At 41.6% G+C, this 13,053-nt stretch overlaps 3 protein-coding genes across 3 annotated transcripts; all 3 read left to right on the top strand.

Annotated features, from left to right (window-relative positions):
• Window positions 1-3,169: 3,169 nt before the first annotated feature.
• LOC124283154 (perlucin-like) lies at window positions 3,170-4,084 on the top strand. The gene has a single exon (XM_046719181.1). The coding sequence runs from the start codon at window positions 3,261-3,263 to the stop codon at window positions 3,756-3,758; it is 498 nt and encodes a 165-aa protein (XP_046575137.1). The 5' UTR covers window positions 3,170-3,260; the 3' UTR covers window positions 3,759-4,084.
• Window positions 4,085-4,744: 660 nt separating this feature from the next.
• On the top strand, window positions 4,745-5,664 carry LOC124283126 (perlucin-like). The gene has a single exon (XM_046719157.1). The coding sequence runs from the start codon at window positions 4,841-4,843 to the stop codon at window positions 5,336-5,338; it is 498 nt and encodes a 165-aa protein (XP_046575113.1). The 5' UTR covers window positions 4,745-4,840; the 3' UTR covers window positions 5,339-5,664.
• Window positions 5,665-7,716: 2,052 nt separating this feature from the next.
• On the top strand, window positions 7,717-10,012 carry LOC124283152 (zinc finger protein 16-like). Its single transcript, XM_046719180.1, has 2 exons — window positions 7,717-8,019; window positions 8,808-10,012. Exons 1-2 carry the CDS (start codon window positions 7,940-7,942, stop codon window positions 9,940-9,942), a joined length of 1,215 nt encoding a protein of 404 aa, XP_046575136.1. The 5' UTR covers window positions 7,717-7,939; the 3' UTR covers window positions 9,943-10,012.
• Window positions 10,013-13,053: the final 3,041 nt, after the last annotated feature.

The following is a 13,053-nucleotide window of genomic DNA, read 5'->3' as shown; positions in this document are numbered from 1 at the left end:
GAACTTCAGGTGGGAAAATGACCAAAAAATTGTAAATCTACGAAGAAAAACAATATGTCATTACTCTACATACCACACTGTTAAACATTTTATTTTGTGAAATTACACATTTATCTTTCTTCTTTACATTGCAACCAGTTTGGGTGAAATACTGAGTATTTGTAGTTGGGAAATGGCATTTAAAAGGATGCAGCAGTATACCTAAAGAAAATGCTGAGTCATCGCTTCAACGCCCCCTAGTGGGCTAAAGCCACAGCTTTGATTTGTAAGACTGAAATTTTTGGATTCGTGAGGCAATTTTACATCAGAATACATGTTCAAACATTTTGGCCTCTCTCGGTACAAAAATCACCCTCGGGCTCTTGGACTGAATAGTCCACTGAAGCATTCATGGAACAAATCTCACATGGGCAAACTAAAGTGTCCGAATTTCAATCTAACATGATGGTACATCAAGTACATTTCAAACGAAACACTTTGAATAACAAAACTGATAACTTCTTGTTATGTAAACAATCTTTGGAAGATAAAAGCATTTAATTGCACAGGTTCTACTGATTTGACAATAAGATTTGATAATCTTTTCCATAAAATCCTTGCACCTCTCTACCTCACCATTTAACATCTGAAATCAATTCTGGAGGAATTATTTGTTACTTTCTGACAATTTAGTCAGGAAACTCCCAATTCTGCATTCCTTTTTAGTTAATGGTACATCGTCGTCGTAACCTACAACATTTGAATCGTGAATTGTTACATTGTAGAAGTACGTTTTAAACCCTTCTAATCCTTCTTGCTTAAGTACAGCTATTATTACAGTAAGTGCTTCTTCACGTCGGTTCAAACATTTGTTCCCCGAACATGAGACACAGCTGGGTAATTACGAGTTAGAAAATGCGACCCGAAGGCAGAAAGTGTTTATCACCCAGGATAGCGAGCCTCCTGGCCTTGAACGTATCCAGGACATGTGGGAATTATTTCATTCCAAATCAGCCTTGATTCTCGGAGGATGGTTTGGACGATCCGGGGTATACATCAATGACGGCATACCTGTTGTCCTGATGGTGCAGTTAAGCAGAAACAGAATTCGCTCGACTGTAAATTGAATTCCCCGGTAGTCCGTAGTGAGGAAAGCAATTCATTGGGAAATGAATGCAATAACACGTGACCAGTTAAGCTAATCCGAATGCAGGCATTACAATGAACACAACGATAATTACATTGAATAACATACAACATTCAGATATTAACAAAATTTTAATGTTTCATCTCGAGTTGCTTCATCGTCTATGGCATGGACATTTAAATTAAATATATCACAGCTATATTAACATTGTTCCAGCTGAATTGATAAAACATTTGTAGCATTCAATGAGTGGTAATAGCTTGATTACACATAGATTACTCCTTATATGATTATTTGATATACCAATACAATTCACTACAAATGTGATAATTACTACATTACTTAATGTCAGACAAGTTTGTCTGAAAAAGGTCGTTTGTTATACCTCATGGACAGTACTTGATTTGTCTGTAAAGCTTTCTGTACTTTGGTATTTCTATATATTTGGGCCAACCAAATGGATGGGCCATAACCAGTAGTATTAAGAAAAGACTGGCCTCATAATTAACAATCTATTCAAGCTATTAATCATTAAACCAACCATATCATCGTTGTCAGCGTCATAGTCTGGGTAGTGAATTTCCTCATCCCTTATTTGGGCAAGGGCTTCCTCTACGTTTGGCCTACGTTTTAAGCTATCAATTGCGCTAGTCATTTGAGGACTTATGTTGTAATCACTTAATCACAGGGGACATAAACACTAATTATAGTTTCTGTGAAATATGTAAGATTACCTGTTGGTTTCAGATTGAAGTATTTTGTCCTTCTGATCACACTTTGGCTAGCACCGAAGGCGTTTGTGATGTGACGTTATGTTTACCTCGTTTGAAGCGATCTGCAAAATTCTTCGGTTGTCAACCGACGTCTTTGCTGCCGTCTTTGTGTATTCGGTTGCAACAACCCCTTGTTGGAAATGCTGCTGTACTCTCTGATAAGACTGTGTAACGATCTGTCAGGATTCATCCAAACACCACCTCCGTGGTGTAGTGGTTAGAGCGCCCGCCCGGAGAGCGGAAGGGTCGCGGGTTCGATCCCCGACCGCGTCATACCAAAATACGTTAAAATATGGTACTTGTTGGTTCCTGCCTGGCGCTCGGCATTAATGGCTACAACAAGGACTGGTCGGCTCGGAGTCAGTATAATGTGTCTGAGTGGGGTACAGCGGCATGGTATCTCGGTGGGCTAGCACTATAAAACCAGCCTAAGTCTGGGCTAGTACAAGCAGCCGCACATACACATACACACGCATGCACGTCGTCATATGAGCGAAATATTCTCAAGCACGACGTTAAACCCAATTTCACCTCACCTCACCTCATCAGCACTAGTTGGTGCCTGAGGGGTTATTCATGCGAAACTGTAGAAACCCCGGTGGTCTATAAAACAGGTGAAGTACCTGCAGACGTACATGAGATTATGCACATTCTCTCCTGAAATAATCTTGCACGCGACGTAACACCCTAATTTTCCTCACATCAATGTTTGACGTGTTGCAGTTGACTCTAGTCCACACAGGGTACAGGAGTCCCAACAGCATGATGAATCTATGGTAAACCCATTATCTTGACGGGCGTATTGAAGCGCATGTCACCTTTGAAACAAGCCCGGAACCCAGTTCACAGACTTCGTTTGGCACGGGTGTATGTGTAAACTTTAAAAGTAGTTTCTAACTGACCTCTCATATTTACACCTGTATCCGTATATGACCTCAACGGATACCGCACTTATCCGTTGGCTTTATCCTGCCCAACCATCCACCAATTATATGATAAATCTAAATGTTATGTTGTTTTATCCACTCAGGGTGAAAAAAAATAACTCACGAGGGCATGCAAAAATGAGCATCACGATCTATCATATCTGGACAACGCAGATGACAAGGATTTCTGATATTATACAATTAGTTGTGATGTTGCTCTCCTGTAATCAGGAGAGGACATGAATATATATACTCGGTCACCTTTCGATAACAGACATGCTGGTGCAATGTTCAACGAGTTTTTGTCTACTTTGTTACTGTACTGTCTTCTCTGAGATAACCTGTCCAGATAAAGGCGTGGGAAGTGACAAACACCAATACGTTCCAATCAACGTTACACACAACTTCTCGAAGTATCGTTCCAAACACACAGTCATGTTCAAGCTGCTTGGTGTAACTGTGACCCTCATCTTGGCTACAGCCACGGGTGTGGTTTGGTGTCAGTCCTGTCCAAGCGGCTTCCTGCACCACGACAACTCCTGCTACAGCCTCATCCGTGTGCAAGCATCGTGGGCGGAGGCAGCCGTGTACTGTCAGGCTATAGGCTCCCACCTGGCCTACGTGGAAGATGCCTCGGAACACTCCTTTGTGGAAGGCTATCTCAAACGAGAAGATTCTACTATTAAAACTGATGGTATCTGGATCGGTGGGTTGACATACCTGGTACAGGACGACTGGCAGTGGGGATTTCAAAATACCCGGATCGCCAATACCTGGTGGCTACCTGGAGAACCCAATAATGACAACGGTCACCAGCACTGTCTCATGTACAAGAAAGGAGGGTACACGTGGGATGACAATGAATGCCAGGACACCGAGTTTTTCTTATGTGAACTGGAGCTCGAGTCCAGCCCTGGAATAGTTGGGAAATAACAGTAGAAGAAAGTCCGGCTTTGAGGATAACAGTTCTTGTGTCCCTAGAAACATTGATGTTCTGTAAAATAGTAATGTGTGGCAGGGTTTAAAATGTACCTGTTAATAATTACTGACGGATACATTGATTGTATACTCTAGTGATGCCACTGCATGATTGTAAAATATTTATTATGTCTGTTCATTCTGAAGATGCATGGCTTCTGGAAATGCTTACAAAGGACACGGACTAGGTATTATCACTTGCTATTTAAATTAGCTACGGTATTTGCATGAATAGTACATGATTAATGATGCCAGAACATTAAATTTTTAACGATTTTGAACGCTTGTTGTTCGATTTATTTAGTCGGTTTACCTAACTGTTCTGATTCTGGTTCTGCTTAAACTGACCATCTAAGAACCATTTGAAACGGATCTAGGCTTTCACCATATGATTGCATGCCCATATTATCAACAAGTGGCGAGACGCCGTATCAGGTGCACCCTGATAACAACACGTCTGACATGACACCACACTGTCCTGTCTTCACCAGGTCACCTTTGAAACAAGCCCGGAACCCAGTTCACAGACCTCGTTTGGCACGGGTGTATGTCTAAACTTTGAAAGTAGTTTCTAACTGACCTCTCATATTTACACCTGTATCCGTATATGACCTCAACGGATACCGCACTTATCCGTTGGCTTTATCCTGCCCAACCACCCACCAATTATATGATATATCTAGATGTTATGTTGTTTTATCCAATCAGCGAGAAAAAAAATAACTCACAAGGGCATGCAAAAATGAGCATCACGATCTATCATATCTGGACAACGTAAATGACAAGGATTTCTGATATTATACAATTAGTTGTGATGTTGCTCTCCTGTAATCAGGAGAGGACATGAATATATATACTCGGTCACCTTTCGATAACAGACATGTTGGTGCAATGTTCAACGAGTTTTTGTCTACTTTGTTACTGTACTGTCTTCTCTGAGATAACCTGTCCAGATAAAGGCGTGGGAAGTGACAAACACCAATACGTTCCAATCAACGTTACACACAACTTCTCGAAGTATCGTTCCAAACACAGTCATGTTCAAGCTGCTTGGTGTAACTGTGACCCTCATCTTGGCTACAGCCACGGGTGTGGTTTGGTGTCAGTCCTGTCCAAGCGGCTTCCTGCACCACGACAACTCCTGCTACAGCCTCATCCGTGTGCAAGCATCGTGGGCGGAGGCAGCCGTGTACTGTCAGGCTATAGGCTCCCACCTGGCCTACGTGGAAGATGCCTCGGAACACTCCTTTGTGGAAGGCTATCTCAAACGAGAAGATTCTACTATTAAAACTGATGGTATCTGGATCGGTGGGTTGACATACCTGGTACAGGACGACTGGCAGTGGGGATTTCAAAATACCCGGATCGCCAATACCTGGTGGCTACCTGGAGAACCCAATAATGACAACGGTCACCAGCACTGTCTCATGTACAAGAAAGGAGGGTACACGTGGGATGACAATGAATGCCACGACACCGAGTTTTTCTTATGTGAACTGGAGCTCGAGTCCACCCCTGGAATAGTTGGGAAATAACAGTGGAAGAAAGTCCGGCTTTGAGGATAACAGTTCTTGTGTCCCTAGAAACATTGATGTTCTGTAAAATAGTAATGTGTGGCAGGGTTTAAAATGTACCTGTTAATAATTACTGACGGATACATTGATTGTATACTCTAGTGATACCACTGCATGATTGTAAACTATTTATTATGTCTGTTCATTCTGAAGATGCATGGCTTCTGGAAATGCTTACAAAGGACACGGACTAGGTATTATCACTTGCTATTTAAATTAGTTACGGTATTTGCATGAATAGTACATGATTAATGATGCCAGAACATTAAATTTTTAACGATTTTGAACGCTTGTTGTTCGATTTATTTAGACGGTTTACGTAACTGTTCTGATTCTGGTTCTGCTTAAACTGAACATCTAAGAACCATTTGAAACGGATCTAGGCTTTCACCATCTGATTGCATGCCCATATTATCAACAAGTGGCGAGACGCCGTATCGGGTGCACCCTGATAACAACACGTCTGACATGACACCACACTGTCCTGTCTTCACCAGGCTGAGACATGGAACTGGGCTGACTTGGTGTTTGAAACGATAACAATATACGGTACGTTTGTGGTCTTCAAGTGTTACTCGGTCACCTGTTATTACTTTGGGGAAGATGGAAAAAAACGTTTGCCCAATTACTGCCATTTCTACTTGCTTCACCTATAGCTGTGTCAGAGAAGGGGAAGGGGGCTGGATTCCACTGTGTACTACTCGCTGTGAGAGTCAGTCAGCTGGAAGCAGCTAGTAAGACTGACTGAATTTGGTTTTACGCCGCTTTTAGCAATATTCCAGCAACATCACGGCGGGGGACACCAGAAATGGGCTGCACACATTGTACCCCTGTGGGGATTCGAACCCGGGTCTTCGGCGTGACAAGCCAACGCTTTAACCACTAGGCTACCCCACCGCCCCAGCAGCTAGTAAGATGACACGTGAACTGTGTCCACATAACATGAGGAAAACTTTCATATCTGAATCACAATACGGTTTAATGAAATACACATCATGACCTTATGTGAGGGGTAATTGACAGACAGTATTAGTGAGTGTGTGGCTGAGTATAGTTTTAAGCCGCTGTTAGCAATATTCGAGCAATATCACTACGGGCGAGACCGGAAATAGGCTTCACACGGTGTACCAATGTTTGGAATCGAACCCGGATCCTCGGCGTAAGGGCGAACGCTTTAACCACTAGGTTGCCCTACAGACCTACATACTATTAACATGAACATGACATTGCGTGTCTCTCATACCGACTCCTAACTTCGGTGTTCCAGAACGTGTCATAAAATGTAACTGACACGAAAAAGCACAAGTCAAGATAAGTCTCATTCAAATGTTCGCAGTGGAATGCACGTGGTACATTTCATATGCGATTATATAATGTTTCATATACAGAGATAGATATCATTTATATTAAATTACAATTCCGGTTTCACTTGTGTGAATAATATCATGTTTAATAAGCGCGTTTAAACTCTTTCCACAATCACAAGAAATCGACTTTACAATTCCAAACATATCATGCGACTGATTCTTTATCAAATATCCATGATAACACCAGTTTAAGCAGTAATAAATGGACCTGGGTTAAAAAGTCCGTGAAGATTCGGTAGAATAATTCCATTGTCAGATATATCAGAGACTGGCCCTATACGCACATTCTGGACCAGACAATCCAGTCATCAACAGCAAGAACATCGATTTTTGCAATTGGAATACGATGACATGTGTCAGCCAAGTCAGTGAGCCTGACCACCCGATCCCCTTAGAAAACTCTTACGACAAGCATGAATTACTAAAGACCAATTCTAGCCCGGATCTTCACCGGGCCAAAACAGAGACACCCTCACATTTATCAATTAAATATATGGTCGTAAATGATTACTGCGACAAGTACTGATCCACCAGTTCTTGGTATGTGTATTCCACAGAAGCGAAAATCAGTTTCAGTCCCTCTGAAGAGTCCGGGTTAGACTTGGTGTTCAGAGATAAACACAGGTCATTAGAGGCGACTAACGGCCCAATGGGATCGGGTGGTCAAGACGTACTATCTTCATTAATGCATGTCATGGTGTCAGAAATGCGTAGCTCGGTGTTCATGATATTAATCACTGGCTTGTCTGGATCAGACTCGATAATGTACAGACTCATGACGTTTTGTTGGAATATTGCGCACTGGTCTAGAGCGATTCGTGTTTCGTGACAGCTGCCTAGTCCACGTGACCGTCACGGTCGGGGGAGCAGGAACTCAGTACCTGGCAGCTTGTGGACGGGATTAGATTGTTGGCGCGAAACATTAATCGCTCTGGATCAGTGCTCTATACAATAGGTCCTGTCAAGGCGGGCACTCTCGATCCAGGCCACAGTGAATGCCCGAGCGGATGGTTGTGATTCACGAGGCACAGGCCGCTGATGTACTTCCAAGCTGACGTCAAAACAGCTCAAAAACCAATGTAACTCACAAGTTGCTGGAGCCGTTGTTTTGGTGAAGAATACAGACTTATTTCTACAACAATTTATAAGCTGGCTACTCTCTCAGTCGTGTTACGCGCTTGAACAAATGCTATAAATGCTGGTTATTTCGTATCAGAACAAATGTCCTCAACTTGGGTCATCAGAAACAAAACAGTCTTTTTCGCAGCCTCGACGGTAAGTTGGATTGAGATTTTTCACGATAGTGTGTCTTCTAGGAACGATGATGAACAAGGAAGATAGTTTTATGGATTTGCAACAGTTGTCAAGAATGCAGTTTTACCGGGCGCAGCCCGCCTGCGATGACGGGGAGCAATTATCGCAGTATAGCGCGCTCGCTGTCTCGTTATATCGCTGCTTGCCTCCCGCTCTTCAGTGGCGCTTCTGTAAGGCTAACAACCGTTTACGATCCTCATTTCATGCTTATGTTTCTTATATTATAATAAAGAAGTTGTATATCTGTGGAAGTATCTCCTTTGTTCATCACACCAGCTTCTAAATTCCATTTCATTTCACGCAAAAAGTATACTGATGAATAAATATCGTTTCGTTTGGAAATCTGTAATTTTGAAATAATAACGTGGCTAAGAATTTTATCAGCAAAATGTGTATTGGTTTTGGTTTATGGCCACTTTAAACAGAAATATATCATATGAAGAAAGAGTGAGAACCAATAAACGGTTTTACCACTCTGACTCCACTTCTTAGTCATTAAGAGGGCTCACACTATACGATCGTAATATAAGTATGACCACTGACATACAAACACCAGTTTTTCATGCATATATTTCTTATAAAACAATCAAGACAAATACACGACTAACATTGTATTGAATTTATTATGTCAGTAATCCTATTTATGAATAAGATATAATATGTATGTATATTTTATATAAATGTATGCAATGGTGAGAATCGGCTTGATTTCACTCGTCCACATATACAGATACCATATTTCCATGCAGGCGTACGGAACTGGAAATGGAACCAAAGTCGGAAAGAGGAGAGGTTAAACCCAAAGTCTACAACTGCGAAGTATGTAAGAAATCATTTCGTAACCCCGCGGAATTGATAGTTCACTTGCGAGTCCACACTGGGGAGAAGCCATATGGATGTGAACTTTGTGCGAAAAGATTCTCCCAGAAGTCGGGTGTGAAGAGTCACATGGTCAGACACAATGACGCCAGACCATTCAAGTGTGATGTATGTGATCAGGCGTATAAACTAAAGAGCAACCTTCAGAAACACTCAAAGCGCCACACAGATGGAAAGCCATACCAGTGCCCTGTGTGCGAGAACAGATTCGCAGTTTCCCGGAACCTGAAGGAACACATGAAAATGCACCCGGAACTGACGACCTACAAGTGTGATAACTGTTCAAAGACTTTCGAATCTAAAGCTGCATGTGATAAACATAAAGCATCACACCATAAAGAGGTTTTGCCTGTGTGTGAGCTTTGCAACAAGAGTTTCGCTGATGAAGATGTTCTGGGCAAACACAAGTTGATACACGAAAAGGAATGTTTCAGATGTGGGATCTGTGAGGAGACGTTTAACAGCACAGGGGACCTGTACAAACACATTCGTGCACATATAGGATACAAGAAGGGAGATTCTGTGTTTGGTTGTGGGTTATGTGAGCGGACGTATACTCAGTGTTCCCGCCTGACAGAACATTTGGAGTCTCATACCGGGATACATGCATACGAATGTCTCCAGTGTGACAAGACCTTCACCTCCGCCGCTCAGTTAAATCGCCATGTTTATGTTCACGCTGACGACAAAGCTTTTGTATGTGGATACTGCTGCAAGTGTTTCTCAACAGCGGCCTACTTAAAAATACACATGGTCGTGCACATTGACGTCGACATGGTCAAGGCCTTAACTTGTCCCGTGTGTGACAAGATATTTCGTCTGAAACACACCTTCAACACACATATGAAGGTACACTCTGCCCCAGAAACCTTTCGATTGTCAGGCGTGACAGAAGGCGTCTCCTGCGAAAGAAAATCTGCAGACCCATTTCAGGTGTCACACCGGATCACAATATTTTCAGTGTGCTCGAAAATTCAGTCACTCTGGAGCGCTGAAGAAACATGAGACTCCATGAAGTTGACACAGAAGAAACTCGACCTAGCGTCAGTTACACCATCTCATGGGAGGAAGTGGAGAAGAACCTTATTTATGGTGCAGGTGTTAGGAGGTTACTGGTGTGTGGCGATTACAAAACAAGATCATATGATCTGGGATTCGAACCTATAATCGGGTGTTGAATTGAGTGTGGAGGGACACATGTAGAATTTAGTAGAGTTAGTATGTTTTTACGCAGCTCTTAGTAATCATTCAGTGATGGCATGGCGGAGGGCAGCACAATCCAGCGTACCCGTGCGTGGAGTGAGTGAGTTTAGTTTTACGCCGCTTTTAGCAATAATCAAGCAATATCACGACGGGGACACTATAAATGGGCATCACACAATGCACATACTATGTGGAATGAAACTCCATAAACCTGTTTTTTCTTCGCGACGAACGAACGCTTTAACTATTAGGCTAACACACACGCATACCACACCGCCACCCGAGTATGATTTGATAAAGGTTTTATGCATGTATAGAAAGTTGCAGTAAAGGAAAGTCCGATTCCCATTAATAATATAAACAGTGAAAAGGATGTGTCCAGCTGCCACCGTGCCGCTCCATGACATCATCTGCCCCAATCTTGAGAAAAACTGTAGAATCCTGCAACATTTCTAAAGGGGAATGTTCATTCATCATGATTTTATTTCAGTTCCATTGCAGTTATCATATAACTTGTTATATAGTATGTGCGCTCAAAATTTGTATCCTTATGTAGTGTAGTTGGAATAAAGACTCTGAATTGTAATCTGAGCTTGCAGACATCAAATAGCACGAAATACACATGAGCGTTGATCAAGAACCATCCACTCTCCAGTTTTTCGGCATAGGGCAATAAGGGCATGGGAATGTATTTTGCCGAACGAATCATATCAATGATTGGTCTTCCTCGGTTTTCCTGGTCTTGGACGAACCTTCACTGCACTGGTCGCCACGTCCTTCCTCACAAGTTGACTTGCTTTTCGGGATGTCTCGATACAGCTGCATCACCGTACGATACGTATCTCGATACTGTGGTCATGATACGATACGTATTTCTATACAGTTGCCTCACCATAGGATACGTATATCGATACAGCTGCATCACCATACGATACGTATATCGATACAGCTGCATCACCATACGATACGTATATCGATACAGCTGCATCACCATACGATACGTATATCGATACAGCTGCATCACCATACGATACGTATATCGATAATGTGGTCACAATACGATACTTATTTCTATACAATTGCCTCACAATAGGATACGTATCTCCATACTGAGGTCACAGTACGATATGTATATCGATACTGTGGTCAAGATATGATATGTATATCGATACTGAGGTCACGATACGATATGTATTTCTATACAGTTGCCTCACCATACGATACGTATCTCCACACTGAGGTCACAGTACAATATGTATATCGATACTGAAGTCACAATAGGATTCGTATTTGGATACTGAGGTCACAATACAATATGTATATTGATACTGAGTTCACAATACGATACATATATCGATACTGCGGTCACAATACGATACGTATTTCTATACAGTTGCCTCACCATAGGATATGTGTCTCCATACTGAGGTCACAGTACGATATGTATATCGATACTGAGGTCACAATACGATACGTATATCGATAATGTGGTCACAATACGATACTTATTTCTATACAATTGCCTCACAATAGGATACGTATCTCCATACTGAGGTCACAGTACAATATGTATATCGATACTGAGGTCACAATACGATACGCATATCGATAATGTGGTCACAATACGATACTTATTTCTATACAATTGCCTCACAATAGGATACGTATCTCCATACTGAGGTCACAGTACAATATGTATATCGATAGTGAGGTCACGATACGATACGTATTTTTATACAGTCGCCTCACCATACGATACGTATCTCCATACTGACGTCACGGTACAATATGTATATCGATACTGAAGTCACAATAAGATACGTATTTGGATACTGAGGTCACAATACAATACGTATATTGATACTGAGGTCACAGTACGATATGTATATCGATACTGAGTTCACAATACGATACATATATCGATACTGAGGTCACGATACGATATGTTTTTCTATACAGTTGCCTCACCATAGGATACGTATCTCAATACTGAGGTCACAGTATGATATGTATATTGATACTGAGGTCACAATACAATACATATATCGATACTGAGGTCACTATACAATACATATTTCGATACAGCTGCATCACCATACGATATGTATCTCGATACTGAGGTTACGATACGTATTTCTATACTGGGATACGATACGTGTATAGATACTAAGGTCACCATACGATAAGTATTTTGATACAGTTGCCTCAACATACGATACGTATCTCGATACTGAGGTCACAGTTCAATAGGTATATCGATACTAAAGTCACAATAGGATACGTATTTGGACACTGAGGTCACAATACAATACGTATATCGATACTGAGGTCACGATACGATATGTATTTCTATACAGTTGCCTCACCATAGGATACGTATCTCCATACTGAGGTCACAGTATGATATGTATATCGATACTGAGGTCACGATACGATACGTATATCGATAATGTGGTCTCAATATGATACTTATTTCTATACAATTGCCTCACCATAGGATACGTATCTCCATACTGAGGTCACAGTACAATATGTATATCGATAGTGAGGTCACGATACAATACGTATTTCTATACAGTCGCCTCACCATATGAGGACACAGAGGTCACAATACAATACGTGTATCGATACTGAGGTCACGATACGATATGTATTTCTATAGCTGCCTCACCATAGGATACGTATCTCCATACTGAGGTCACAGTATGATATGTATATTGATACTGAGGTCACAATACGATACATTTATCAATACTGAGGTCACAATACAATACATATTTCGATACAGTTGCGTCACCATACGATATATATCTCGATACCGAGGTTACGATACGTATTTCTATACTGGGTTCACGCGATACTGAGGTCACCACGTTTCGTGTATAGATACTATGGTCACCATACGATATGTAT

This window comes from Haliotis rubra, unplaced genomic scaffold (genome assembly GCF_003918875.1).
Source record: "Haliotis rubra isolate DU_JTF1 unplaced genomic scaffold, ASM391887v1 Scf31, whole genome shotgun sequence".
NCBI classification, from domain to species: Eukaryota; Metazoa; Mollusca; class Gastropoda; order Lepetellida; family Haliotidae; genus Haliotis; species Haliotis rubra.
This window is presented reverse-complemented; position numbering and strand designations above follow the sequence as displayed.